The sequence below is a fragment of the Lygodium microphyllum genome, chromosome 3, assembly GCF_053477565.2.
Source record: "Lygodium microphyllum isolate KBCC chromosome 3, Lygodium_microphyllum_v1.1.10, whole genome shotgun sequence".
Lineage (NCBI taxonomy): Eukaryota > Viridiplantae > Streptophyta > Polypodiopsida > Schizaeales > Lygodiaceae > Lygodium > Lygodium microphyllum.
In genome coordinates, this window is record NC_141137.1 from 101707469 (window position 1) to 101733507 (window position 26039).

At 41.9% G+C, this 26039-nt stretch overlaps 1 protein-coding gene across 1 annotated transcript in view; it reads right to left on the bottom strand.

The window, feature by feature from the left end:
- LOC148038680 (NAD(P)-binding Rossmann-fold superfamily protein) overlaps positions 1–26039 on the bottom strand; it is a 70315-nt gene that overhangs the window by 11137 nt on the left and 33139 nt on the right. Inside the window, exons 6-7 of the mRNA XM_087674300.1 lie at positions 18083–18217; positions 17887–17910 (exon numbers count right to left, since the gene is read on the bottom strand). Of these exons, the coding sequence (XP_087530426.1) occupies positions 17887–17910; positions 18083–18217 (159 nt within the window). The remainder of the gene's footprint in view (positions 1–17886; positions 17911–18082; positions 18218–26039) is intronic.

Consider the following 26039-nt stretch of genomic DNA (forward strand, 5'->3'; position numbering starts at 1 on the left):
AAATGTGAGCCCAACTATCACACAAATGACCAAGGTATGAAGCAAGTACCAAACAGCAATGAAAATTCAAGTAATTATAGAAATTTCAGATCTGCAAATCAATTTTCAGAGGTATGAAATGTGTGCTACAGCACACCATAAGCAATTACAGCCGCATCACGGACTAACGCATCAATTTCATGAGAAAGCCCCAAATTTTAGCTGCAATTTCTACTCCAAATGCATCCACAGGAACAAATTTGATTCCCATGGTCAAAAGCTCCAAAATTTATTTGCTCATACTGCTCAAATGACATCAAACATAACTCCCAAATGGATTGCACAAGCCAATTTTGTCAAAATTTCACAAATTTTGCAAAAGCCCCAAATTTGTTTGGGGTAATGTGCTCAATTTGCATAGAAATTGCATTGCAAGTACATACCAAGACCAATCTTGACCCAAACTTTGCAAATTTTGCAAAAGCCCCAAATTGTACGGGGTCCAATGTGTCAAAATTTCAAGAATTGTACCTATCCCGCTGCAATTTCTGCACAGACGTAAAAAGCCCTGATATCTGACACCCGAGAGAGTGCAAAAAAACACAAATTTTACTCGGCAAAGCAAAATCTTCACGCATATGCCAAAATCCCCAAATTCCAGCAATAGATGCGTGCCAAATCTCTGAGATTTGTCAAGTTGAGTTGTGCTTATGCACGCGTGACAGCCCATAGAGCACTAAGGAAAGAAGGGAAAAAGAAAAAAATGTTTCATTTTAAAAAAAAACCCTATCGATGACAAGTCAGGCAGCACGTGATCTATACCTGGGAGCTACCGCCAAACTGCTCACAACGGTCAGTCAGCACACGACCTGTGCTTCCTGTTTGTCGCTTCTTGCTAATGTGGCCTGTCAGTTGTTGCATGCCTGCCCATCGAATTGCTTGCATCGACTGTCCCCTGTGCTGACGTGGACTACCTGCCTGCACTTGCGTGGCCTGTCCATCTATCGTCTACCTGCATGGAACTCGAGAGGCAAGCAACCTGGCTCTAATACCAGTTTGTGGTGGCCTGCACATGGTGAAGGTTTGATGTTCAGCAATGGCAATGGTGGAGAGAGAGAGAGAGAGAGAGAGAGAGAGAGAGAGAGAGAGAGTGTGTGTGTGTGTGTGTGTGTGTGTGTGTGTCTGTCTGTCTGTGTGAGCAGCACTAGAGAGTGAGAGAGTGAGATGCACGATGTGTGGGTACAAACAGTTGTACCTCTCTTAGGTTTTTGTGATAGTTATATGTAAAGTACTAAAGTATAAGTGCTAAGGGTGTGTTCACACTCGAGCACTATAAAAGGCACGGTGACCCTTTATTTCCAACATATCCATACTTTGATCATGAAAACAAAATCCTCCCTAAACATCTAGCCTTTACTCCTTGGAATAGTTGGCTGCCAAGGACCACCAAACTCAAGTCTAATCGCCAAACTAATAGCTGTTTCCAAAGCTCCTTCCTCGAAAGGCCTCCAATAAAGAACTTGACAAGCAAGACTCCACACAAGTAAGCTGTAACAAAGATGACGAGTCCGCCTTTTAACCTCAATTGAATAACAACATTTCACACAATAGTTGTTGTAAGATTCAAGTGGACTAAATGAAGTTGTGGATAAGACACTTTTCTTCTTGAATGCATGATCTTAAAGAAGCCCTAGATATGTACCATATGGGTCCCCAAGAGGGCTTGGTTGGCCACCACTATGCTCCCTGGAAGAGAGAATTAGTTAAGTCGCCAATGGGAGTTTTGCTATCATGCTCAACAAGACCAGCCAAATTATGTACTGGAATGATGCCAATCCCAACATGATAGCCTTTAATATCTCATTTGGAACTAAGTGACATAATCATGAGGTCCGCACTCAGCCTGTTGTGTGTCACAAACCCAAAATCTATAGGACTTAAAATCGTTGAAGATTACCTCGGGCTAAACAAAGAATCTCCAAGGCTACTTGTTAATTAAGAAGGAAATCACTGACTCTGAAAAAAAGAGAAAATGAAAGAATCTAGAGGGTATCCCTTTCTATTGGATCTCTGCATTGTGAGCCTCTACCCTTTGGCACCACTAGCCAAAACCTAGCTGTGTGCTGAAGAGTAAGGGTGGTCCCATGCCCAGTTCTTACTAGACTTTACAGAAGACTTGAAAGTAAAGTAAACATGGATCACATGCTCATTTACATCCTTGATAAAAGTGCAGTTACCTTCACTTGCTAGACTCTAGAAAATCTAGTAAAGTACATGGGTGTGATACCACCCTAAAGAGAGTTGCAACACCTGTAACCCACTGCTTTGGAAATCCCATCCTCCATTTTGTACCTTTCCAAAAGCCCCAATCAATTGTCATAAGCTTTCTCAAAATCCAAAAGCCAAATGATAAGGTCCTGTTGCCTAGCTTTGCCAAATGTTCTAGCTCTTGAGAGGTGAAAATGTTGTCTAGAATTATAGGTTCCCAAAAGCACATGTTGAGCTAAGAAATGTCATTAGTCACTTAAATAGCCCCAAAATAGCTTATTTCATGCCTATTTCAGGCTTATTTTACTTAAAACACTAAAATGGGGTGTGGTTCAAGAGAGCTAAGTGGGGGCTCCCAAACTTTCTATAAATAGGCAATCTGCCCTCCACTCTTTCCAATCTCGTTTTTTCAGATTTCAAGTCTTTCAGCTTGCTGCCCACACCCTGGACATGAAGGACATCACGGTCCAAGCTGGCTATTGTTGTCTACAACAGTCCGGTGCTTGTTTCCAGCCTTCCACCCACTATTCAAAGTTGATTTCAGCTTGCTGACTCCTACTGCTAGTTTTCCCTGCCATGTCATCAACCAGCTTGCGTTTGCTGTCTAGAGCTGCCGCTTGCACAGTTTTCTCTCTCTTCAGCTGTTGCTCAGCCTGAACAGGCTGCATTTTGCTCTTTTCTCATTCTGACCTACGTTTTTTGTCTTTCTCTCTCCTGCACTACCATCCACATCAGATCCAACCTTCCTTGGCTACGTTTGTTGGTGTTCGACATTTGGAGGCTGCCTTGCTGCATTTCAAGATCTGTTCAGAGTACGATACACTCTCCAGCTCATTACCCCTACCCTAATCCTCGAGATACAGGAGTCTATGGTATAGTATTCCCTCTCTACATAGTGTGTTGGCTGCATGGCCATTGTATATTCAGCAGCCATTCATTTCATTATTATCTGTCTTCATTGTCTTTGAGATACCCTAACCCTAACTATATTTTGTGTTATCAGTTTGTGCTTTGTCGTACGATTGGTTTTGTGTTTTTGTGTTTAGAGCATCTCATCAAATGGTATCAGAGCCAAGTTCTCTTTGAGAAACCTTGGACTTGATCAAAGAGCTTATCCGTAGTAGCAAGAACAACAGAAGATTCAAATAGCTTCGAACAACAACATACTGCTCCAAACTCCACAGCTAAGAATGTTAAGAAACAAGCAGGAGTGGGCCTCCCAGTTTGCCCCTACTAGATCTGGCATGGGTGGAGAAACTTCAGACCATAACCAAACATGTCAAGAAACAAGCAGGGCTAGGCCTCCCAACTTGCCCCTACCAGATTTGGCACGAGTGGAGAAAATTCGGACTGCCATGGAGTCCATCGATTGTACGAGATTCCAACCACTAAGCATGATCTCATCCTTATGCATAGGGCTCAGTAGCAAATTGAAGGTAAGCCTGAGTTTTCTCCTTTAGATTCAGTGCACAGAACTATTGACCATGCACGTACGATGGAATCTCCACTTCGGCCTGGCCATCCTCAAGTGGAAACTGGCATGGATTACATACCACTTCCATCTTATTTCTTTTCTCTAGTGCTCCGTATGCACAATCTCGTTTTTTATTCTATGCTATTTGATTCTTCTATTCCTCATGGTTTGGGAGATTCTCTTGAACAAGGGATAATACATAACATTTTTTGGTTTGGAAGTAATGAGGAAGATAGATTTTTCTTTGAAAACTCCAAACAAGATAAGAAAAAGAAGCAAGAACTTGTAAGTATCCCTTCTCTTCCTTTTCCTTCAAATAATTTTGTTTCTCATGGTTATACTGGAGTAGGTACATCTCATTTAGTTGCATTTAATGGACAAAAGGAACCAATGATGTTTCCCACATCTTCACCCATCACACATCTATTTGGGCTACCACCCATCCCTCCCTCATTTTCCACTACATATTCCTTTCAACCTCCATTAAGTGCACCTATGTTTCCACCACACCGGGGGGTCCTCCATCAGACACAACCTTTAGGATTCCTTCTTTCTCCTTTTTGGATGGTGTACCCATGATGGGAGATCATCCTCCCACACACACACTTTCAAATTTTCCCCCTCCAAGGCATTCTTCGAGTGTGGATCATTTGGTACCACAGTTTGCCTCTATGGCTTTACCTAGTGGGCCACTTAGTCATCGTGTTGTGTCCCAACCAACTATTAGACAGGACTACCATGTCCCAGTGTCTCCACCTCCACCTTTGGCACCTTATGGAACACTTTCGTTCCACTGCCTCCGTAGTAATTGGCACTCATTGGACATCAACGTCCTATTTTTGCCTACCCTACCTCTTATCCCCCTCCTTATCCTCCACCATCTTATCCATCATAGCATCACACTTATCCACCTCCACCGACACTTCATGGCTCTAGCTCCTCATCTACCAAGAACTCATTCAATGACAAACTCGTTTCAATGAGTCTAACTATATCACTTGGTCTAATTTGATGAGGCATGTCCTAGACTCCCAAAACCTATGGATCTTGTGTAGTGGTTGGAGCCCCAACCCGATCTCATACTTGTTCCATACCAAGTCGTCTACTGATGAAAGGCTCGTAATGCCTCCGCTATAGTTAAGCTAATGCAAGGCTTACTACCTAAGTTTCATTCTCAGCTTCAACATTTCAACTTAGCGTTAGAGCATTGGGCATACTTGACTGACCGCTATGTGGCTCAAGATAGGATATGTCACATTAATCTTGACCATGAGCTTAAGATTTTCATCATTAATATTACCTTAAGGTCAAGTTGTTTGAGTATCGACAACTCCTCGTTGAGTTCTCTACGACACGAGCTCCTAAGTCCCCTGATGACCAGGTCATGCTGTCCAAACAAGTTGCCAAGGAAATACTTTAACTTAGTGCAACAGATCATCTCACAGCCTACTATGCCTACATTCTATGAATTTGAGTGTCAGCTCTTGCGTTATGCTAGGTTATTTGATCAGTTTCATGCGGCATCTCTTGTAGCGGGGGCTCTTGTTGCCACTTGTTAGAAGGGACAGCAAGGGAAGGGTAAAAAACCTCACAATTCCACCAGACCTTAGCACCAGACCTCATTGAGGTTTTTTAGAAGGGACGTTGAATGTATTGTCCACTTAGCACCTCCCTCGCTTCCAAGCTTTAGCCACTGCATGGGAGCCCTCGAACACAGAGCATCTCTAGCATTACCGCTTAGGACATCTTGGATACAACTCTCTTTATGAGTTGTCGCGTCGCCAGATGGTTGATGGCATTTCCCACCTAAAGCTATCTCGAGAGGTCTGTAAAGCATGTTATCTAGGTAAGCAACATCATACCCCATTCTCACAACAATCCACTCATACAGCTAAGGCTCCATTGAGATTGATTCACATTGATCTTTGTGGTCCAATGCCCATTGCCGCCTTAAATGGCACGCTTTACTTCTTTTTAATGATGGATGATTTCTCTCAATACATGTGGATGTACTTTCTCAAGCATAAGTCTGAAGCTTTCACCTATTTCAGTGCTTGGGTGCTGCTAGTTCATACCCAAACTAGACGTCTTGTAGGTACCATGAGGAGTGACAGTGGCGGCAAGTTTATCTCCCAGGAGTTTTCTAAGTTTTTACAAGAGCATAGGAGTCGTAGAGTATAGGAACCAGACAATCTTGAACATGGCACGCTCTTATGTTGTTCACAGTAGAGCTTCCTAATCATCTATGGGTAGAGTCGTAGAGTATAGGAACCAGACAGTCTTGAACATGGCACGCTCTATGTTGTTTACAGTAGAGCTTCCTAATCATCTATGGGTTGAGGCTATTAGCACTACAGTATATATCCTCAACCAATGCCCAACCATGGCAGTCCCTCAACGGACTCCCTACGAGGCATTCTTTGGCAAGAGGCCTACTGTTTCCCACTTCAAAGTCTTCAGGAGCCATACATATACGCACACACTTGATGACAAGATAGGAACGCTCACTCTCCAAGCTGATCTGTTGATCTTTGAGGGATATTCTTTCGAAGCGAAAGCATATTCTTTGTTTGATTCTCAAGAAAGCAAGGTGATTATTAGGAGGGATGTTGTGTTTGATGAGAGGGACATAGTGCAGTCTTATGCACCAAACTTTGAGTCCTTACCTCAATCCACATCATCTGACATTGTGCCTTCTGAGCAAGGTCAACTACCCACTCCTGACCTTAATGCAAATTCTTCCACTCCCACATCTCCTCCATGAGACCCATTACCTTGCTAGTATCGACAAACTATGCGAGATTCACGGATTCTTCCACTGGAGTGCTCTCCAGAGGGCCCTAGAAGATCTGCTTAGCTTGCCCCTCAGGCTTCGTATGCTTCAATCTTTACAGCTGATTACATTGCACATTTCGAGCCACATAGTTGGCAAGAGGCTCTCCACGACCCTCTATGGCATGAGGCCATGGAGAATGAATTGGATAGTATTGACCGGAATGAGACTTGGACCTTGGTGGATCGTCCTAGTTCCAAGAAGGTCATTAGGATGAAGTGGATTTTTTGGACCAAGCTAAAGGCTGATGGGACTCTAGAAAAGTACAAGGCTCGCCTTGTCATGCAAGGTTTTCATCAGAAGCAAGGTATTGATCATGAGGAGACCTTCGCACCCATTGCTCAGACGATATCTTTTCATTTGCTAGTTGAGCTTGCCGCTCACCACAATTGGCCACTATACTAGATGGATATCAAGAGCGTTTTTCTGAATGGTTATTTGAAGGAGGAAGTCTATGTGGAACATCTACCCGGGTTTCCTTTTGCAGGCCATTTGAATAAGGTATTCTGTTTGCGGAAATATCTTTATGGGCTAAAGCAAGCTCCGAGGTCTCAGTTCCAGAGGATGGACAAGTTCTTACAAAATCATGGATACCATTCTACCCCCTATGATCCAAATCTCTATGTGTGCACTACATGCACGGGGGTCAATTACATCCTGTTGTATGTCGATGACTTACTTATCACTGGCTCTGATTCTGCTGCCATGGCGGAAATTAAGGCCAAGCTTTATGCTACCTTTGAGATGATTGACCTCGATTTGTTATCTTACTTCTTGGGAATGGAGGTAGTTAGTTTTGGGGAAAGTATTTTTGTCTCACAACAAAAGTACGCCCTTCCGTTGGTGGAACAATATTGCATGGATCAGGCATAGCATGTGGCCACTCCTCTTGATCCCACTATCCATCTGTCAAAGGATACCCTGGGTCAGCTCTTTGATGCACATACCTATCGATCCATTGTAGGGAAGCTTCTTTGGTCGATTCATACTCGACCGGATTTAGCATACTCAATTAGCATACTTAGTCAGTATTTTTCAGCACCTAGAATATCACATTGGATTGCTTGTCCTCGTGTGTTAAGATATTTGCCGCGTACTTTTCATTATGAACCAACTTATGGATATGGTTTATGCTTGCAAAGTTACACTAATTCTGACTGAGCAGGAGATCCTAACACCTGGCATTCCCATGGCGATTACCTCTTTTCCTTGGACACAACTCCCATTTCTTAGTTAGAAACAGTAGTGGCTTCCATGGCAGAGGCTGAGTATAGGGCTCTCTTTGATAGTACCACTGAGGCTATCTATTTGAGGAGTTTGTTGGCTGCGCTTCAATTCCCCTGTGATTCTCCTACAGTTGTCTATTTTGCAACAACCAAAGTGTGACATTAATGTGACATTAAAGTGATATTTAATGTGACATTAAGATCACAAACATTGAATGTGACATTAAAGTGACATTTAATGTGACATTAAGGTGAATCAAGGGGAACACGCACGAGGATGACCGTCCGGGCTCTTGGGCGCCCGAACAGGGTTAAGGGGAGCCGAGAACTAAAGAGAGTCCAAGAATAGTAGGACTCACCAAGGTTTGACGGCTGGCAATCGGATCACGATGGTCTCGCCAGCAATATATTAGGTAAGGCTGGGAGGTGAAAGGAAGTACTCGTGCTGATCCATTCCGATTGTTTTTCTTCGGGCTTCATTGTCTTCTTTTGAGTAATCTATCATTGGTATCAAAGCCGACAGGTCTAGTCGTGTGGATCCATGGAGTTCTTCAACGAAAAGGCAAAGTCGACAGGTCTGGCGGTTTGTTTCAGTCGACGGTCGACGGGTCTTACGGGTTCTGCTATTCATCTCAATCGACGGGTTTCGCCGTGAAGTCGCTGGTCAAAAGTGTTTGGTGTGTCACGTCACGTAAGTGACACTTTGTGAAACGTAACGTGAGGCGAAAAACGACCAGGCGTTTATTTATTTTAATTATTAATATTTTTTTTTTAAACGACTCGGCACAGGCGTGAGGCAGAACGACCCAGCGTGAGACGAAAAGGGCTCCGTTTCTGGTCAACGAAAGGCGCAATGTCCAAAGGCGTCAGTTGTGTCAGCTGAGAGGCGAAATATGAAGAAGCTGTGAGGCGAAACATAAAGACGACTGCTGTAGTCGTGATGATAAGTACCAGCATTTGAATCGCCACCGACGGACTGAAATCAGCCAGATTTGTCACACATATAAAAGACATATTGGTGGTCCAAGTGACTGGTCTAGTCCGGGAAGATAAGGATTGTTCCTCACACTTCGGGCTTACTAATAAATCCAGCAGCAGCTGCCCTGCCATTAAAACCAGGGAAGTACTTTATTTTGTATGCAAATTTCTTTTCTTTGCTTTCCAATTCCAGTGTATTAATGGCAGAAAAAGGGAAAGAGAGAGTAATGGAAGGTTCTAGTTCTGGGAACTACCCTATGGTAGATCCCCATGAACCAGAAATGCAAGAAGAACAGTGGGAAGAATTTTTTGCTACACGAGAGCAATTTGATGATCTTACTGCTCGTGTGCAAGCTCAGGGGGTTCAAATGGAATTTTTAACCCAAACACTCACTGAAATAAAATCTCAATTAACTTTATTGTTAGAAAGAGATAAAAATAAGATAGAAACCTCGGATGTCACATCTTCATCGAAAGATTTAGATGTGACTATGCGAGATCCTAAGGAACCCCACCATAAATTGAGAGATAATCCAGTTCTAAAGGATATAAAACCACCTCAGTTTCACGGGGAGGAAAAAGATAGAAATAAAGATACAATCTTTAATTTCCTCCAAAAATGGGAAGATTTACATAAACTTAAGAATACCCCACCACATCTCCAAGCACTGGAGGCTAGTTTAACTTTGGGGCCCAAAGCCTATAAGTGGTGGCGAACTTTAAAGGAGGCAAATAAAATACCTGAAACTTAGGCTCAATTTGAATCCGTCTTTTTGAAAGAATTCCTTCCTGAAAATGAAATGGAAAGAAATTAGGAAGATTGGGATTATGTCAAACAAAAGAAAAGACCCCTGCTGACATATCTGGAGGAATATCGTGAGATAATCCTCAAATTGGAAGGAATAGATGAATTCCAAAAAACAAGAGGATTCATTAGGGGACTAGACAAAGCCTGTAAAAAGGAAGTAAAAAGGAGTTCACCTAAGACGCTGGAAGAGGCAATTAAATTTGCATTAATTCATGAAGATAGTATGCGTCCAGGTATACTCACTAGTCTCACTGATATGGAGCCCAAGTCTAAGGAATTGGAAACCTCAAAATTTGTGGGCAAATTTAAAAGAAAAATGCCATTCTTTAAGGGTAAAAAACAACCTTTTGAAAAGAAACCGTATGTGAGGCCAAAGTTAAGTCCTGATGACTTTGATAAGGCCAAAAAAGAAAAGTTGTGTTTCAATTGCCTATTCCCTAACCATGCTGCTTAGAATTGCCCTCAAAAGAAAAAGCGGGAAGACAAAGGAAAGGATAAGGACAAGGGCAAGGGAAAAGAAAAACAAATCCATGTAGTGCAAACCTTAGAATTAAAGGGGCATGAAAAGTACAAATCTTTGGAGGTCTTACACATGGATGTACAACACAAGTGTTGTATGTCAACTTCTATGTGGCAGCCTACTTTTGGGCCACATGATTTACTTAGAGTACATGGATTGATAGCTAGAAAGAGGGTTAGAGTCATGATCGATGACTCTGCCACACATAATCTTACAAATTCTGCACTTGTCAAAAAATTGAAACTTCCCCAACAAAAGAGTGGGCATCAATATGTTGTTCGTATGATGCAAGGCCAAGACAATAAAATATGGGATACAATGGTATCCAAATTGAAAATTGAGATTCAAGGATATAAAAATAAACTTGATTTCCAAATTATGAATATGGAAAGAGCTGATATTGCTCTAGGGAGGGAGTGGCTATGGGGATTGGAACCATCCTTAAAACGTAGTTACCATCATAATACACTGGAATTTGAAAGGGATGGTAAGACTTTTGTCATTCAAGGTGAACATGAAGTATCTGATAATCCTTTGCTGTGTTCTATTGAAGTTCAGAAGCTTATTAAGAAGGAAGTTTGTGAGGTATATATGTTATGGTCTTTTCCTGTACAGAACACTTTTACTTTCTGTAATATAAAGCAACAATTTTCTTATGTTTGTGAGTTGAATGTTAATAATGAATTAAGTAGTTTGTTAGATGATTTTAAAGATGTGTTTCCTTCTGATTTACCAAGTGGCCTTCCACCAGATCGGGGTGATATAAATCACCCAATTGATATAAATAAGGATACACACCCTATTTCTAAACCACCGTATAGGTTAAGTGAAACACAGCATCAAGAAGTTGAAAGACAAACTAAGGATTACCTGGATAAAGGGTTTATTCAACCCAGTAATTCACCTTGGGCTTCACCAATTTTATTGGTAAAGAAAAAAGATGGTTCTATGCAACTTTGTGTTGACTATAGAGCACTTAATAAAATAACGGTAAAGAATAAATTTCCTATGCCCAGAATGGAAGATCTTTTTGATCAATTGCAAGGGGCAAAATTCTTCACAAAGATAGATTTAAGATCAGGTTATCATCAAGTAAGAATTAAGGCACAAGATATTCCCAAGACAGCATTTCGTACTAGATACGGGCATTATGATTTTTTGGTGATGCCTTTTGGCCTCACTAATGCACCAACTACCTTTATGAAGCTGATAAATAGTGTTTTACGGCCCTATCTAGGACATTTTGTAGTAGTCTTCTTGGATGATATCTTGATCTTTAGTAAATCAAGAGAAGAACATTTGGAACACTTACAATTAGTATTCCAACTGTTAAGAACACATTCCCTTTATGTGAAGAAAACTAAATGTGAATTCTTTGCACAAGAGGTCAAATATCTGGGGCATATTATCTCGAAAGAGGGAATCAACATGGATCTAGAAAAAGTAAGGACAATTATTGAATGGCCACCTCCAAGGAACCTGGAAGAGTTGCAGATCTTCCTAGGTTTATCTGGATTTTATCGTAGATTCATTCGAGATTATACCAAAATAGCTGTTCCAATGACAGACCAACTTAAAGGAAAAGGAAAAAGTTTTTATTGGGGAACAGACCAAAATGAAAGTTTTCGAAAACTTAAGGTAGCTATTGCTACAGCTCCAATACTATTAATTGTGGATCCCAATAAACCGTTTGTGGTTGAAGCTGATGCCAGTGATAAGGCGATAGGTGCGGTCTTATTACAAGAAGGTCGACCAGTTGCTTTTGAAAGCAAGAAATTAGACCGTGCAAAACAGAATTATTCTGTTTATGAGAGGGAGTTGTATGCAATAGTACATGCAATGAAGAAATGGAGGCACTATCTGTATGGTGCCAAACTTTTGATTTTATCGGAGCATGAAAGCATTAAGTGGCTTAATGATCAACTGGACTTACATGGGCGTAAAGCCAGATGGGCCAAACTCCTCCAAGAGTTCGACTATGAGATAAGATATAGAAAAGGAAAGTATAATATAGTAGCTGATGCACTCAGCAGAATGCCCATCATTAATGAATTGAGTTTTACTCAGTTCACTTCCAACTTGCTTGAATCTTTAAAAGGGAAATGCCAGGTTGATCCGGCATATTCCAACATATGGGAAGCAATAAAAAATGGGGATCCAAATGAAAGTGCTTCTACTGAGGAAAGAATATCTGAGGATGTTCAACAAGAAAATGGAGCATCAAGGGTTGCTCAAATTCAATTCAAGTGGAAAAATTTTACCATTGATAATGGTTATTTACTCTACAAGGGTAGGGTATGTGTCCCGAAAGATACAGAAATAAGGCGCCAGATTCTCTTTGATTGTCATGATACCCCTAGCGCAGGACATCTAGGAGTTAATAAGACTTATAGTCTTATTAAAAGGCAGTTCTATTGGCCTGGAATGAATAAGGACGTCCTTGACTATGTGGTCAAATGTAATAAATGCCAGGTTAATAAAGCTGAAAGATTGAAAATGGAGGACTTCTCCATCCACTAGAAATTCCTTTGGGAAAATGGGAGAGTATCTCCATGGACTTTATTGTTGCTTTACCCAGAACACAGAGGGGGCACGACTCTGTGTGGGTGATCGTGGATAGGTTAATCAAAATGGCTAGGTTCATTCCAACTTCAACTGATGTTAAAACACCAGAATTGGCTAGATTGTTCGTAGAGAACATATACTGATTGTAAGGCCTTCCGGCAAATATAGTTTCTGACCGGGATAGAAAATTTGATAGCCAATTTTGGCGTGCGGTATTTAGGAAATTGGATACTAAACTTAGCATGAGTACAATGGATCATCCGCAAACTGATGGGCAAACTGAAAGGATTAACCAAAACCTTGAAGATATGCTTAGGGCATATGTAAGTAAAAGGCAAACTAATTGGAAAGAGTATCTACCGATAGCAGAGTTTGCATATAACAGTGCCAAGCACTCTTCCACTGGATATAGTCTATTTATGTTAATGTATGGGTTTCAACCCAGAGCTCCTTTTGCAGTAGGACTGCATAAGGAAAAGGTTCAGGCAGCTAAAGACTTTTTGGAGGATATCAATAGTATGTTAAAATTTGCTCAAGAAAATATTAAAAAGGCTCAAAATCGAGCTAGAGTATATGTAGATCCTCACCGAAGAGACATCTCCTTTAAAGAAGGAGAATTGGTCTATCTTAAGGTGCCTGAACAAACTAAAACTATGAAAAAGGGACAATGTCCAAAGCTTTCACCAAGGTATTGTGGTCCTTTCATAATACTTAAAAAGATGGGACAATTGGCTTACAAGCTCCAACTACCTGCTGATAGTAAAATACATCCAGTTTTTCATGTAAGTAAATTAAGGAAGAAGCTGGGTGATTTGGATAATTTAATCTTAAATGATGACATTGAGGAGCTATTAAATTACCAATCTAATCCACATGAACCAGAAAGAATATTAAATGTTCGTAATAGACGAACAAGGAATACTATTTATCAAGAATGTTTGGTTAAGTGGAAAGATTGTTCAAAAGAAAGCTCAACATGGGAGCGAGTAAGTACTTTAAAGAAAAGGTTTCCCAATTTACAGTTAGACCTTCCAAGTATCGTTTTCAAGGACGAAACCGATTCTTAAGGGAAAGGAAATGTGACATTAAAGTGATATTTAATGTGACATTAAGGTCACAAACATTGAATGTGACATTAAAGTGACATTTAATGTGACATTAAGATGAATCAAGGGGAACACGCATGAGGATGACCGTCCGGGCTCTTGGGCGCCCGAATGGGGTTAAGGGAAGCCTAGAACTAAAGAGAGTCCAAGAATAGTAGGACTCACCAAGGTTTGACGGCGGCTGGCAATCGGATCACGATGGTCTGGCCAGCAATATACTAGGCAAGGCTGGGAGGTGAAAGGAAGTACTCGTGCTGATCCATTCCAACTGTTTTTCTTCGGGCTTCATCGTCTTCTTTTGAGTCATCTATCACAAAGTGTCATTGCCCTTGCATGCACCTAATCATCACACCCATAGTTATCAGGTACTCAATGTACAATACGGTACGGTATGATAAAATATGGTACTAAATGATATCTTAAGATTTTACAAGTGCGGTACAATATTAGTACGGAAAAAATTTTACTTGATTATTTTGGACTAAAGATAGTAAAATAGATGTTTCATATCTAAATAGCAATGCTATTAGAGTATATAACATGAATACTTGAGGATAACATCCTAAAACCTGATGCTGGCAGCTGCATGCGTAATGTGCGTTACTACTACTTACAAGTTACAACTGCATAGATGGGAGTGGATACTCATACATGAATGATCATACAAATAAGAGGAGTGTGGACTTCAAAGAGAGAAGGTTGAGAGAGAGGGAGAGTCCATACTATGTACAGAGACAACCCTAATCACACCTCGGACGCGGCATGTGAAAGTCTACTTCCACTTCACTAGAGAGAAGATTGAGCTAGGCACTATTCACCTAGAGTTTGTACCTTCAAGCGACAATTTTATAGACATTTTGACCAAAGTAATCAATCGATCAATCCTACAGTGCATCCTACCTCCGATTGCCTTGGATCCACCCTCCTCTACTTCTTCAGATTGACGGGGAGAGGGTGCTTCCCTCTTGCTTCTCCATCCAGTTTGAGAGGGGGCAGTTTCTTCTCTTGCTCAATGAGAGTGATGATGTTTACAGTTTAGTTTTATTCAGACATTTATTCCTTGTATTGTACTTAAAGACATTTGTAACTTCATCCGCACTATCAAGATGGCATGACTGTAAAAGGGCACCGTGACAAGTGAACAATTCCCTAGGTACTATCCAATGGTACCATTGCATTGCATTCTGCATGAGCATGAATATTTGCATTCCCCTTTGCATTACCCCATACATTGACATTCTGTTCATGTAACCATACATCTGTGCGCATTTATCCCTTTTTGGTCACCCTTGGAGTAGTCAACTCTAGATCCACCATATTTGTGGCATTGCACATGATGGTAGTTCTCCCCGACAATTTTTCCATGCTTGCTTGTTTACTTTGCTTGTCTTGCTAAGCTCACCATCATCTTTTTATGCCTCTCTCTATACTCCCCATATGATTGACACACATACCCACTTACATTATCCTTAGGCACTTATCCTACTAAAGTGTGGGATAGGTTTGCTTGTTTTCTGAAGGACTTGGGTTTGTCTCCCATCTCATACTTAATCCCGCCGCCCCTCCATTACTTATACATTCATCACAAAAAAAAACACACACTACACAAAAACAGAAGTCCATTGTTGATTTCATCTGCCTTTGCAAGACCTGGTAGGCCCTTGGGCAGCCGACAAGTACCCTTGGTCTAATGCCCTCGCCTCTCTAGGGTGATCACTTAGGCTCCCTTGGTAAGATAACCATCACCTCTGTAGACTTGGTAGGCCACTAGGCAGCCAACGTGCACCCTGTCAGAAGTGGAGCAGCGGTGGAAGCATAAACATGTGCTGAAATAAACTGCTGAAACACAAGACAAAAAGAGAAAAGAAAAGAACACGATACAAATGAGAACTCAGATGTATGCACGGGAAATGGAATCCATATATCTGAACACAAGATAGTCGCATACAACAGTGAGTCACTGGCTGCGTGGGCACTGGCACTGGCTCCTCTCTCCACAGAGTCTGCAAATGGTGAAGATGATGTAGTGACTGACTGAGGAGGAGCCACTGAGTATAAATAGGCTGAAAAAGTGGGGAGCAATAATGCTGGTCGGACAGCATTTAATGCTGGCTGACTGGTGCATAAAATGCCCCAATGGCATAAAATGCGACACTAGAAAAATACCTAAAATACCTAATAAAAATGCCCAGCCCAGATCAAGCTCAGACTCACACATGAGCTGACAAATACTCTGCTAACACACCCTTTTTCTGATGCCCTGGTTGCTTTGGGATGAGACGCCTTCAGGTAAACAAAACTTTAGGCTAGCCCACTTTTCTAGCCTAGTTTTAGGGCTGAGACGGGGTATTGAGCTAAGAAATGTCATTAGCCACTTAAACAATCCCAAACCAGCTTATTTTATGCATATTTTAGGCTTATTTTACTTAAAATCCTAAAATGGAACACAGCTTCAAAGAATTAAGTGGAGGCTCCCAAACTTTCTATAAATAGACACAGCCCCAAAACAGGTTATTTTATACCTATTTTAGGCTTATTTTACTTAAAACCCTAAAATGGGGCACAGTTCAAGAGAACTAAGTGGGGGCTTCCAAACTTTCTGTAATGGGCAATCTGCCCTCCACTCTTCCCAATCTTGTTTTTGCAGATTTCAAGTCTTTCAACTTGCTGCCCACACCCCGAACACAAAGGACATCGTGGTCCAAACTACCATTGCTGTCTACAACAGTCTAGCACTTGTTTCCAAGCTTCCACCCATTGTTCGGAGTTTATTTCAGTCTGATGACTGCTGCTGCTGGTTTTCCCTCCCATGTCATCAACCAGCCTGCATTTGCTGTCTGGAGCTACCGTCTGCACAGTTTCTCTCTCCTCAGCTGTCGCTTTCTCCTACAGACTGTCACCCAGCCTTTGTTGGCTGTGTTTGGCAGTTTTCTCTCCTTGCAGCTGTCGCCCAGCCTAAACAGGCTCTGATATGCTGTTTTCTCTCTCCTAACCTGCGTTTTTAGTCTTTCTCTCTCTTCACCTGCGTTTTTAATCTTTCTCTCTTTCGCACTGCCGTCAGCATCAGATCCAACCTTCCTTGGCTGTGTTTGCCGGTGTTCAACATTCGGAGGCTGCCTTGCTGCGTTTCAAGATCCGTTCGGAGTCAACACACTCTCCAACTCATTACCCCTGCCCTAATCCTCAAGATACAGGAGTTTGTGGTGCAATATTCACTCTTTGCATAGTGTGTTTTTTGCATGAGCATTGTATATTTAGCGGTCATTTATTTTATTATTATCTGTGTTCATTGTCTCTGAGTTACCCTAATCTTGTGTTCTATGTTATCAATTTGTGCTTTGTCGTACGATTGGTATTGTGTTTTTGTGTTTAGAGCATCTCATCACAGCATGCTCCTATCTAATGGGAGAGGCTCACACGAGTATGCTTGGAACAATAGTGCCACCATTAGCCCACTTCCTAGAAAAAAGGATGCCTTTTTTTTATATTAGTTACTCCAACTATGGCAAATGCAATATCTCAACGAGCTCTTAACCTGTCCACTTAAGATGGCAAGGGATGGAGAGACCTAAGATCCTTACAACCCATGATTATCTGCAACAAACTTTTAGTACCACATGAGATCATAAGGATAAATCTTGCAATGGGAGTTGGCAGAGCCCAAGTAGCATGCCTGAGATACTGTGCCACAAAGGAGACTAAGGTATTGTATTTGGGATTGTCTTAGATCCAGGAGGTTTGGAGGATAGCCCTCAAACTACGATTCCAGTATGATAGTATAGAAGTTTCTCCTCTTGGGATTTAAAACGAATGATGGTGAGAAAAAACTGAGCTCTTTCATGCAGATTTGTCATTTTGCAACCACAAAAGCTTGTCATTTTAAATAAGAGAAATATGTACACGATTTGAATGAAGAATTATGAAAATATACAAAAGTCACCCCAAACAGGTATCATGGTTTGTGAGTTACCCGGTAACTACTAAACTTATAACATTCTTTCTTCAGCATTTAATAATGTAACTAAATTGTTCAAATATGCACTTCCCAACTCGACCTACTTCAGATTCTTTAGGGCATTACTCTGACCAGCCATAAACCTTTCCGTGTTCATCAAGAGAAGCTCATTACCTCAGGTGCAAAAAACTTGATACCCTGCATGAAACATGGTAATAAATTTTCAGTAATACTTTAGGTTGCAGAATAAGCCCATAACATTAGTAGAAACTTATACCCAGCTGTTTATAGCTTCAGTTCAGTTTTTCTTTTCTTCAGAAGCTTTCAAAGGATCTAATACACATGTAAAAGGTAAGCCAGGAGCACATACCTGGTAATACTTCTGTCTTTCAGGCGTATCACCTTCTTTTGGACCAACAATAACAGATACAGCACTTACAACCTTCCTAACTCCCCTGAAGTACTCTGGCAACAGTGTATCCTTCTTTGTCACATCTCCAACCACCTGAATTACCAAAATGGAAAAGCTAAGCGAGCCAACAAAAAACACAAGCAGAAGAGAAACGGCCTTAGGAATTTGAAGTTATTGTATAAAAATTCAGAAAAGCTAAGGAACGCAAGAAGATAGACTGGAATACACTTGCTTATGCAGACAAACGGTCTTAGCCCCATATAAAGTCTATGCATATCTGAAATTTGAATAAAGAGTGATTGAAAGTGTTCTCTCCTACTTAAAGACTGGGATCTTTGAGATGGTAAAGGATCTGCAAGTCAATCTATTGCCAGCCTATTCAGCTTGAAATTTGCCACCCCAACTATCCAGTTTGACTGGATAGACGCCAGGAACAAGCAAATATTCTTCATTCCAAACACCAGGGTTCAAGAGGAGGCAGTCTGAATGTATGAACAAATATAGCTATGACTGATTCTTAGGTACAGACCCTTTGCTTATTTGGTGTATGTATTCTGGGAAAGCAAAGAATATGTTACAGCTACCCCCTTTCAGTGGCAAAGAAGCATTCATTTGATTATAATGAATTTCCAAAAGCAAGGTACAGCAGCAGCTATGATGGCTAATCTCTTTAAGTCTCTCTCACAAAATTGATACTTAGGTGCTTCTTCCAAGCTGCAAGAAGACTTGGTCATGGACCCATCAGAGCAGAAGAATCACAACTCAGAAGGCAGCTCTCTTGCATGCTCCTCAAGCCTCCCTCAGAGTGCAGATGGTCTCCAGCCAAGTAGAAGCCAAATTGCGGCCTGCTTCATTCCAAAAACCTGTCTGACAGCTGGCAGCAGATCCATCATATATCTGATAGGTTGCCCACATCAATTTCACTCTATGACCTACTCCTGAGTGTGCCTTATAAGTCTTGACTACAAAGATAAAGCTCAAGCACGACCTCTCACAAGCTGGTATGTGGTGAACTATGCTCAAGCCCCATACTGCAAGAAGAATGAAGGCTTGGAAGGAGCCAACAAGTTGACCCTAAAGTGATGCATTCACAGACTAGGGATAATCTCTCCTCCAACATTGCCTCGGTCTGTTGTGATAGTTGCCAGCTTGCCCATTTAAGCAAGCCAACTACGACCGGATCACAACTGTTAACAATGAGCTAAACAAATATGAAATCCTGTGTAACGTGTCCCCTAGTATCATCCAGGACACGTCTTAGCAGTCCATCGGAAAGGATGTCTAGAAAGCTCCACCCGACACTCCCATGGAATGTTACGGGTTTTGCGATCTAGTTCTTCCCGCGTCTGCCACGTAGCGGAAGTATCCTGGCCGTTTCCACCTAGGATCGACCGGAAATAGGGTTTTCCTAATGGGTCACTAGCTAACAGCAACTAGCGTCAAACCCGAGCAAACTACTTTACGCAGAAACGCCAGGTCCGAAGCGGATTCACGCTGCACTTGGTTCAAGGAGAATGGGAAACGAGAGGGATGCAAAGCTCAACCTCTTTGCCATAAGGCATAGTCCCATTCCGTTCCCCTAAAACAACGTAAATCGGGTAAGACGTAACTCTAGGTCATCGTTCTCGTTATTCTTTTTGATGATGATGATCATTCCGCTGTCTTTCGAGATTTATGAGAAAAGTTCCCGGCTAACCGGGACCACCCAACAGTAGGACGGACCCATGGTCCATCCTCCGCACTTTCCTCGGTTTGTTTTAGTTATGTAATTATCTAACACATTAATTTGACATATAACAATCAGCTTCTTTAATTAATCTTGTTTAAGCACTGGTTCCTTTACGTAATCTTATCAGGTGACATATAAAAACAATATCAAGCAAGTTCTTTCAACATCTCATCATTTTATCTTTGAATTACAAGAAGTTCCGCCCGTAGGCTTATCCATAATCTGCCCGGAGGCTAACAAGTAATCTCCAGGGATCACTATTCCAAGCTTCCGCCCGTCAACTAGTATACGGGCTTCGGAATCCAATCCCGAGTCGCGTTAGCCCCTTGTCCAGGACCCGGAAGGCGAGGGATTTACGGCCAGAGCCCCCCCTGGCACCCAAGCGTCCTCCTGCTCCAAGTAGAACTCAACGGAGAGACCTCTCGTGGCGGGTTCGGTCCATGTTCCCGGCACGGTCAAACAACCCCCTTGGTTAGGGTCAGGCAGGCAGTCGGGGGTAACTGAAGCTGCCTCTCCCTTCACGCTTTTAACCTGAAGTATAGATACTTATTTAATTTGTAATTCATAAATCAAACAGAGCTCTAAAATCTCTAGCAAGCACAAACATTTCCATTAACCAACCCAGTTGTATGGCAAACTGCTAAAGAAGTGTTATTTCCTTTTTGAGTGTATCAGCAGTCGTTCTTAAGATATCTTGTAACTTGGCAAGATCCCTTACATTCGGATATAGGGTATACCTAGTTTGGTTTACCCTAAGGTACCTTAGATATGCTAGTTCTATTTTACAACTTTCTTTATTTTGAAGGATATCCAAAAACTACGTCTTTTTGCAAGATAACTTGCATAAGGACCTGCCATCTTTGAAAAGGGTTTTTCCCTTTTCTCTTTGTGAATTGATCACAAAATGATTTCATACATGTTGCGCAAGTCCGGCGATGGAATAATCTGTTTAGATTCCTTAAGCTGACGTATGTCAGGCCTAGGATTCCTTCTTTTAAGAACCTTAGGGACGAACCCTAATTTCTTATCCTTATGAATTTATTGTCCTTGCGGTAAGGTAAGTAGTCCAGTGTTTTAGGGTATGAATGTTTCTATGTTTAGATTGGTCCGGTTAGTTTTTGGAAAGATTGGTTTGGTCAGCTTTTGGGAGGTAATCTTACTCGTCTTGTCACGGTTTTACTATCTTTGATTAACTTTCTCAATCAATACAATTTAATTTGGCATATAGCATAATGCCATGATGATACAAGGAGCGACGATACTCCTTGGAACAAAGTCCTAGCTAATGAATTGGTGAATACACACTTTATTAGTTCCAAGTCCTCAATTTGCAGGGAAAAAGTGTTAATAGAGTGTCATCAGCAACTTCCTATTACATTTTCTTTCCAAATGAGTTCGTATATCTAATTTTTATACTTATTAATTTCTAACGTCTAACTTCCGTTTTCTTTAAAGATGAACTTATGCTAATTACAACAGTTGCCTTGCTAAGGTGTGCAACTAACAAAGACAACTCTCTAGTAATTTGAGCATCGAAAGAAATCTTTCATGAATTCAGCCATTTTGCCATGATTCGTTGCGAAAGGAATAAGACTAATGGAGCAAGATATAATTTCTTCATTTTAGGACTATAATACTATAGTAAATGGATAGTATTTGCCTAATTCTATAATGCTTGATGCAAATTTGAAGAAAGCCAATTGTCATTCATAAGCTAACTACTTTGTTAAAAATAACTTGAACAAATAAATATATTTCCTTAACAATTTTTCTTTGCATGATTGACTAAAAACCCGAATTAACAACAAGAAGAAAAACCTGGCTTTGAGGTGAGATATCCACATGGATACCGGGAGATGACCCTCCCGCGGCTACACCTTGGACTTTCTTCGGCGGCATCGTAGTTCGAACGTGAGATAGCCTTTTCCTTTTTCTTCTTGAAATTCCACCGTCTTCTCCTTCCTTTCTTTTTCCTTTTCCCCACTCTTCCTCCTTCACTCCCTCTTTTCACTCCCTCTACTTCTCTCCCTCACTTTTATCTCACGGCTAATTCTTCCTTACGGGATACCATACGAAGCCGTGATGATGACTTCGATTTTTAGGACATGGGAGTGTGTGGACACTGGCTTGTTTGATAAGACTAAGAATACAATGCTTAACTACGAGAGCACTTGGACAAAAAGATTTGAAAGTGAGTGAAGGGATTAACGCAAGAGAATGGAAGTCTGCAAGGTAGCCTAAGGACAAAGTAGGCCTATGGTTGTGACCTGAAAAATCTAAGGAGCTATGAGGAGGGAAAAGAGCAAGGCTTAAGGGGGAAATTTAAACCCGGGGGTAGGACTTTTAGGGGATTAAAAATCCGGAGGGGAAAAGAACAAGGCTTAGGAGGGAATTATACCGGGAGGAGGGAAACAAGGCCTTACGGGGGTTTAAAACCCCGGGAGGGGGGGAGAAAATAAGGGCCTTAGGGGGGATTTAAAACACCGGGAGGGGGGAGAACAAGGGACTTAGTGGGAATTTAGAATCCCGGGAGGGGGGTAGAACAAGGGACTTAGTGGGAATTTAGAATCCCGGGAGGGGGGGAGAACAAGGGGCTTAGGGAGCCCACCTTGGAACCTTCCAAGGTGCTTCTGGAAGGCCACGTGAGGGAGAAAAAAAAACGGCTAATTTGGCCAAACGGCGGACTGGACGGCAGCATTCGATGGTGGTGTGATGGAGGGCGGACGGTCGGCGTGGCAGTGGCGAATCGTCCTTCTTCTAGCTCGAAGCTATGGCGGCGTTTGGATCTTCTCACGGCTCCCCCCCCCCAGCATTCTCCGTCCTCAGGCCCCTCCCCTCCCTCGTTTAAATAGTGGAGGGAGGGAGAATCTTCTCCTCCTGCGTGTCAACACGCATGCCCTCCCTCCCTCCACAAGCTCCACCAAGGAGCTTCAGAACTCCTTCTATTCCCCTCCCCCTCCAGCTCGTCAGTCGGCTGGAGACTGACGAGCTGGAGGGATAAGGGGGGAAATAAATAAATATTTATTTATTTATTTTTTTTCAAAAAGCCCGATCCATTAATTCCCATGCGGACTTTTACATCCTGTGAGTTTGCCAGCTGCTCCACAATCAGTTACAAAAGCCTTTCCCAAGATTTCTAATAACTTCATAAGCAGTGATTGCTGGTCTCCAAGATTGCCATTGGACAGTTGCGTAGTTCCCATGCTTTCCCATTTAAGTAAGTTGGCTTCAACCTGGACAGCACCACTAATTAGCCAAATAAATTATGTGATTCTATGTTGAAGAGCTTCCTATGAAAATCTTTCTTGTAGCAAGGCAGATCTGAAGAAAGAAAGTAAGTAGTGTCTAGGATGTGATAAAGAGGCACTAGAGGAGGCAATCAAAAGTGTAGTCAGCATGGATGGAATCCTTGACCATATTCCAAAGTAGGAATGGAACAGATCTAGAAACCACTTGACATGCTAGACATGAGTGTACCAATTTCAATCGAGAATTCTTCTATGATAAGAAATATATGAGATTTAAACTTTGATTTCTATGAGAAAGCAAAGGGATCCAAGGGACAGAAACTGTAAAAGCATACTAAGATTTAATTTAAGGCATGCGGTGACATTATCTCAAACGTTGGGTCGATACTACAAGACTTGAAGGAGGTTGATCTTGTTGATCTCAATATTTGGAGTTGCAACTCCTTGAAGTCATCAATTATATGCAATCTAACAACCATATGAAACAGGTGGATGAGAAAAATTCAGAGATAGCAAGAACTACGATAAAGAAGTCAAAAACACAAAAGAAGAATGAATTCATTAATCATGTTCAATGAATCATGCTAAATGCTAATACAATGGAGTGAGAAAGTGCAAGCCTCAGAGGTCCGTGTCTCTAGAACCAATACTGAGGTGAACAGAGTTGTGTTGGTCAAGACAAAGAGAGCTTAGAAATGACTACATTGTCCAGGCTGATTGGGCAGCAGCACCTATGAAGGAATGCTCTGTGGAGGGAGTGAAACACCATCCTCCAGCTAGGGGGGATGTCAAAGCACTGGGTGATGCAGGACAGCAATAGAGGGCGTGGAACGCAGTCCTCAGGAGTTGTGGTGATGAAGGAGATGCTGAAAGCTCTCTAATTATTGCTACTATTGATCTCTACAACTGTGCTCAGCACCAACTGGAGGAGAAAACACAAAACTGGCAGCAGGTCAGAGCCTCCAAAGAGTTAAATGCAGAATGTTGAGTGGTAGGCAACTGCTATGGAAGATGCCAAGTGAGCTGGGCAGCTGTCTGGGAGCAGCAGCAGCTGAAAAATGGCTAGTACCTTCCACTCACAACCATATTTATTCTTGATCACCAGGACCAAGGGATTCCACTGCATCATTTGATCCCATATTATTGGCCAGATGGAAGAACTGTCTGGAGGCAGAGGATTCGTGGCAGTTGATATGCTTGCTCGAGAGTGCTTTTTCACTTCGTCCTCGAGGATATTGTCGAGGATAGTAATCACTCATAAGAGGGAACTGTTACATCCTCCGACATCATGGATGGGCATCTGCAGCATTGGTCATTAGGGGCCAATAGGTGCGGACACAGTCATGGCAAAAGCGTGTTCAGGGAACTTTAGGGTTTGGGTACAAGGTTCTATAAATAGGATGTAGGCTTCAATTGTGTGATACTTTACACAGAATGGCTCTTGGACTGTAGACCCTAGGTGGCTCCATCCATACACTGGGATGGTGTGGGATGTCAGCTCTTGCAATGGTAGTTGAACCTGATATTTTGTTGGTTCCCAAGGTCAAGGGTGAGCCCATTTGGTTCTATGGCTTGGATGTGAGCCTGATATCCATCCTCTATGTTTCTCTTCAAGCTGGTATGGCTTGTCTCTTGTCGTGTGCAGGCTGGAGATCCATGTGGGTGTTTTAGGCAGTCTCCTTGGGTGGTATTGTGTGTGTCTCTCGGGGATGCTCATAGTGGTGCAGTGTGCTCAATCAGGGTGGCTTGGGAACTGCTTATAAGAGCCCAGACAAGACAATAAGTAGGAGATTCTTACCCATGATGCTTATAAGAGCCCAGACAAGACAATAAGAGCCCAGACTGGTTTCATCTAGGAGTAAAGTATCACGAACAGCGTCTTTACTGTTTGGGAAGCCACAGCTCTTGACTGTTCTCAATCTTGAGAAGCCTTTTGATAGGTGAAATATTAGATTCTACAGGGTACCATGCTCAGGATAAGCTTCTAGAACGTTCATGGGAGGGATAACAGTCATACTCCTTAACACTTTGTCAGGTTCTTATGAGGGGACAGCAACAGAGATTCATTATTCAGTGTTCAGTCAGATGGGGATGTCCCCTGGCGCCATTCCTCTTCTTTATTAGTTAAGGCCATGAGATCTCTTTTGACAATGAGATGAATTGATAATTAGAGGTATTAGCATACCTCACATTAGGATGAACTTTTAGTGTTCAGTTAGCAAATAACATGGCAGCTTACCTAGAAGCCAACTTCAAGGGCTTTTGTTTCAGCAATGAAGATTTTTGGATGGGCTTCAGCTGCCCTCATTAACTGGCACAAATCTGATTTCTGGGTTTCATCCCCCTGAAACGAACATGGAAACCTCATGACCACTTCACTGAGGACACAGATAGGACTTCAGTGACCTTGGCTGCCATCTGAGATAGACATTTCTTCAGAGCAGCTGCTGGCCCCTTTATTATTGAGCATCAGACACAAGATTTACATTCAAGCACTATTAAGCTGGTCGCCAATCACAATTTTCTAGCAATTATTTAGTGCACTCTCTTGCTGGGGCTTCTTCAAATATTGTATCGAAGAGCTCATTAGTAATTTGAGACAGTCAGGAGTGGGGCTATTAGTAATTTGATATGGTCAAAAGGGAGTGCTAGCCCAGTAAGAGCTGAAATCACTTGAGATATGAGGACCAAACCAAGGTCTATAGGAAGATAAGGGGTTATGATTCAGAGCGTCAAAGTAGAGCTTAACTGGCCAAGCTCATTGTTAGATACAGGAGATCAAACCTCGGCTATTTGGAGATCAATCTCCCCTGCACTTTATCAGAGACCTTGAAGTCTGACCTTCCCATGTAAAGGAAGGCTGGGTACAATATGTTATGAAGGAAGGGGGGTAACATTTGCAAAGAGCTAAAATCATATATATGGCATGAAATGAGTA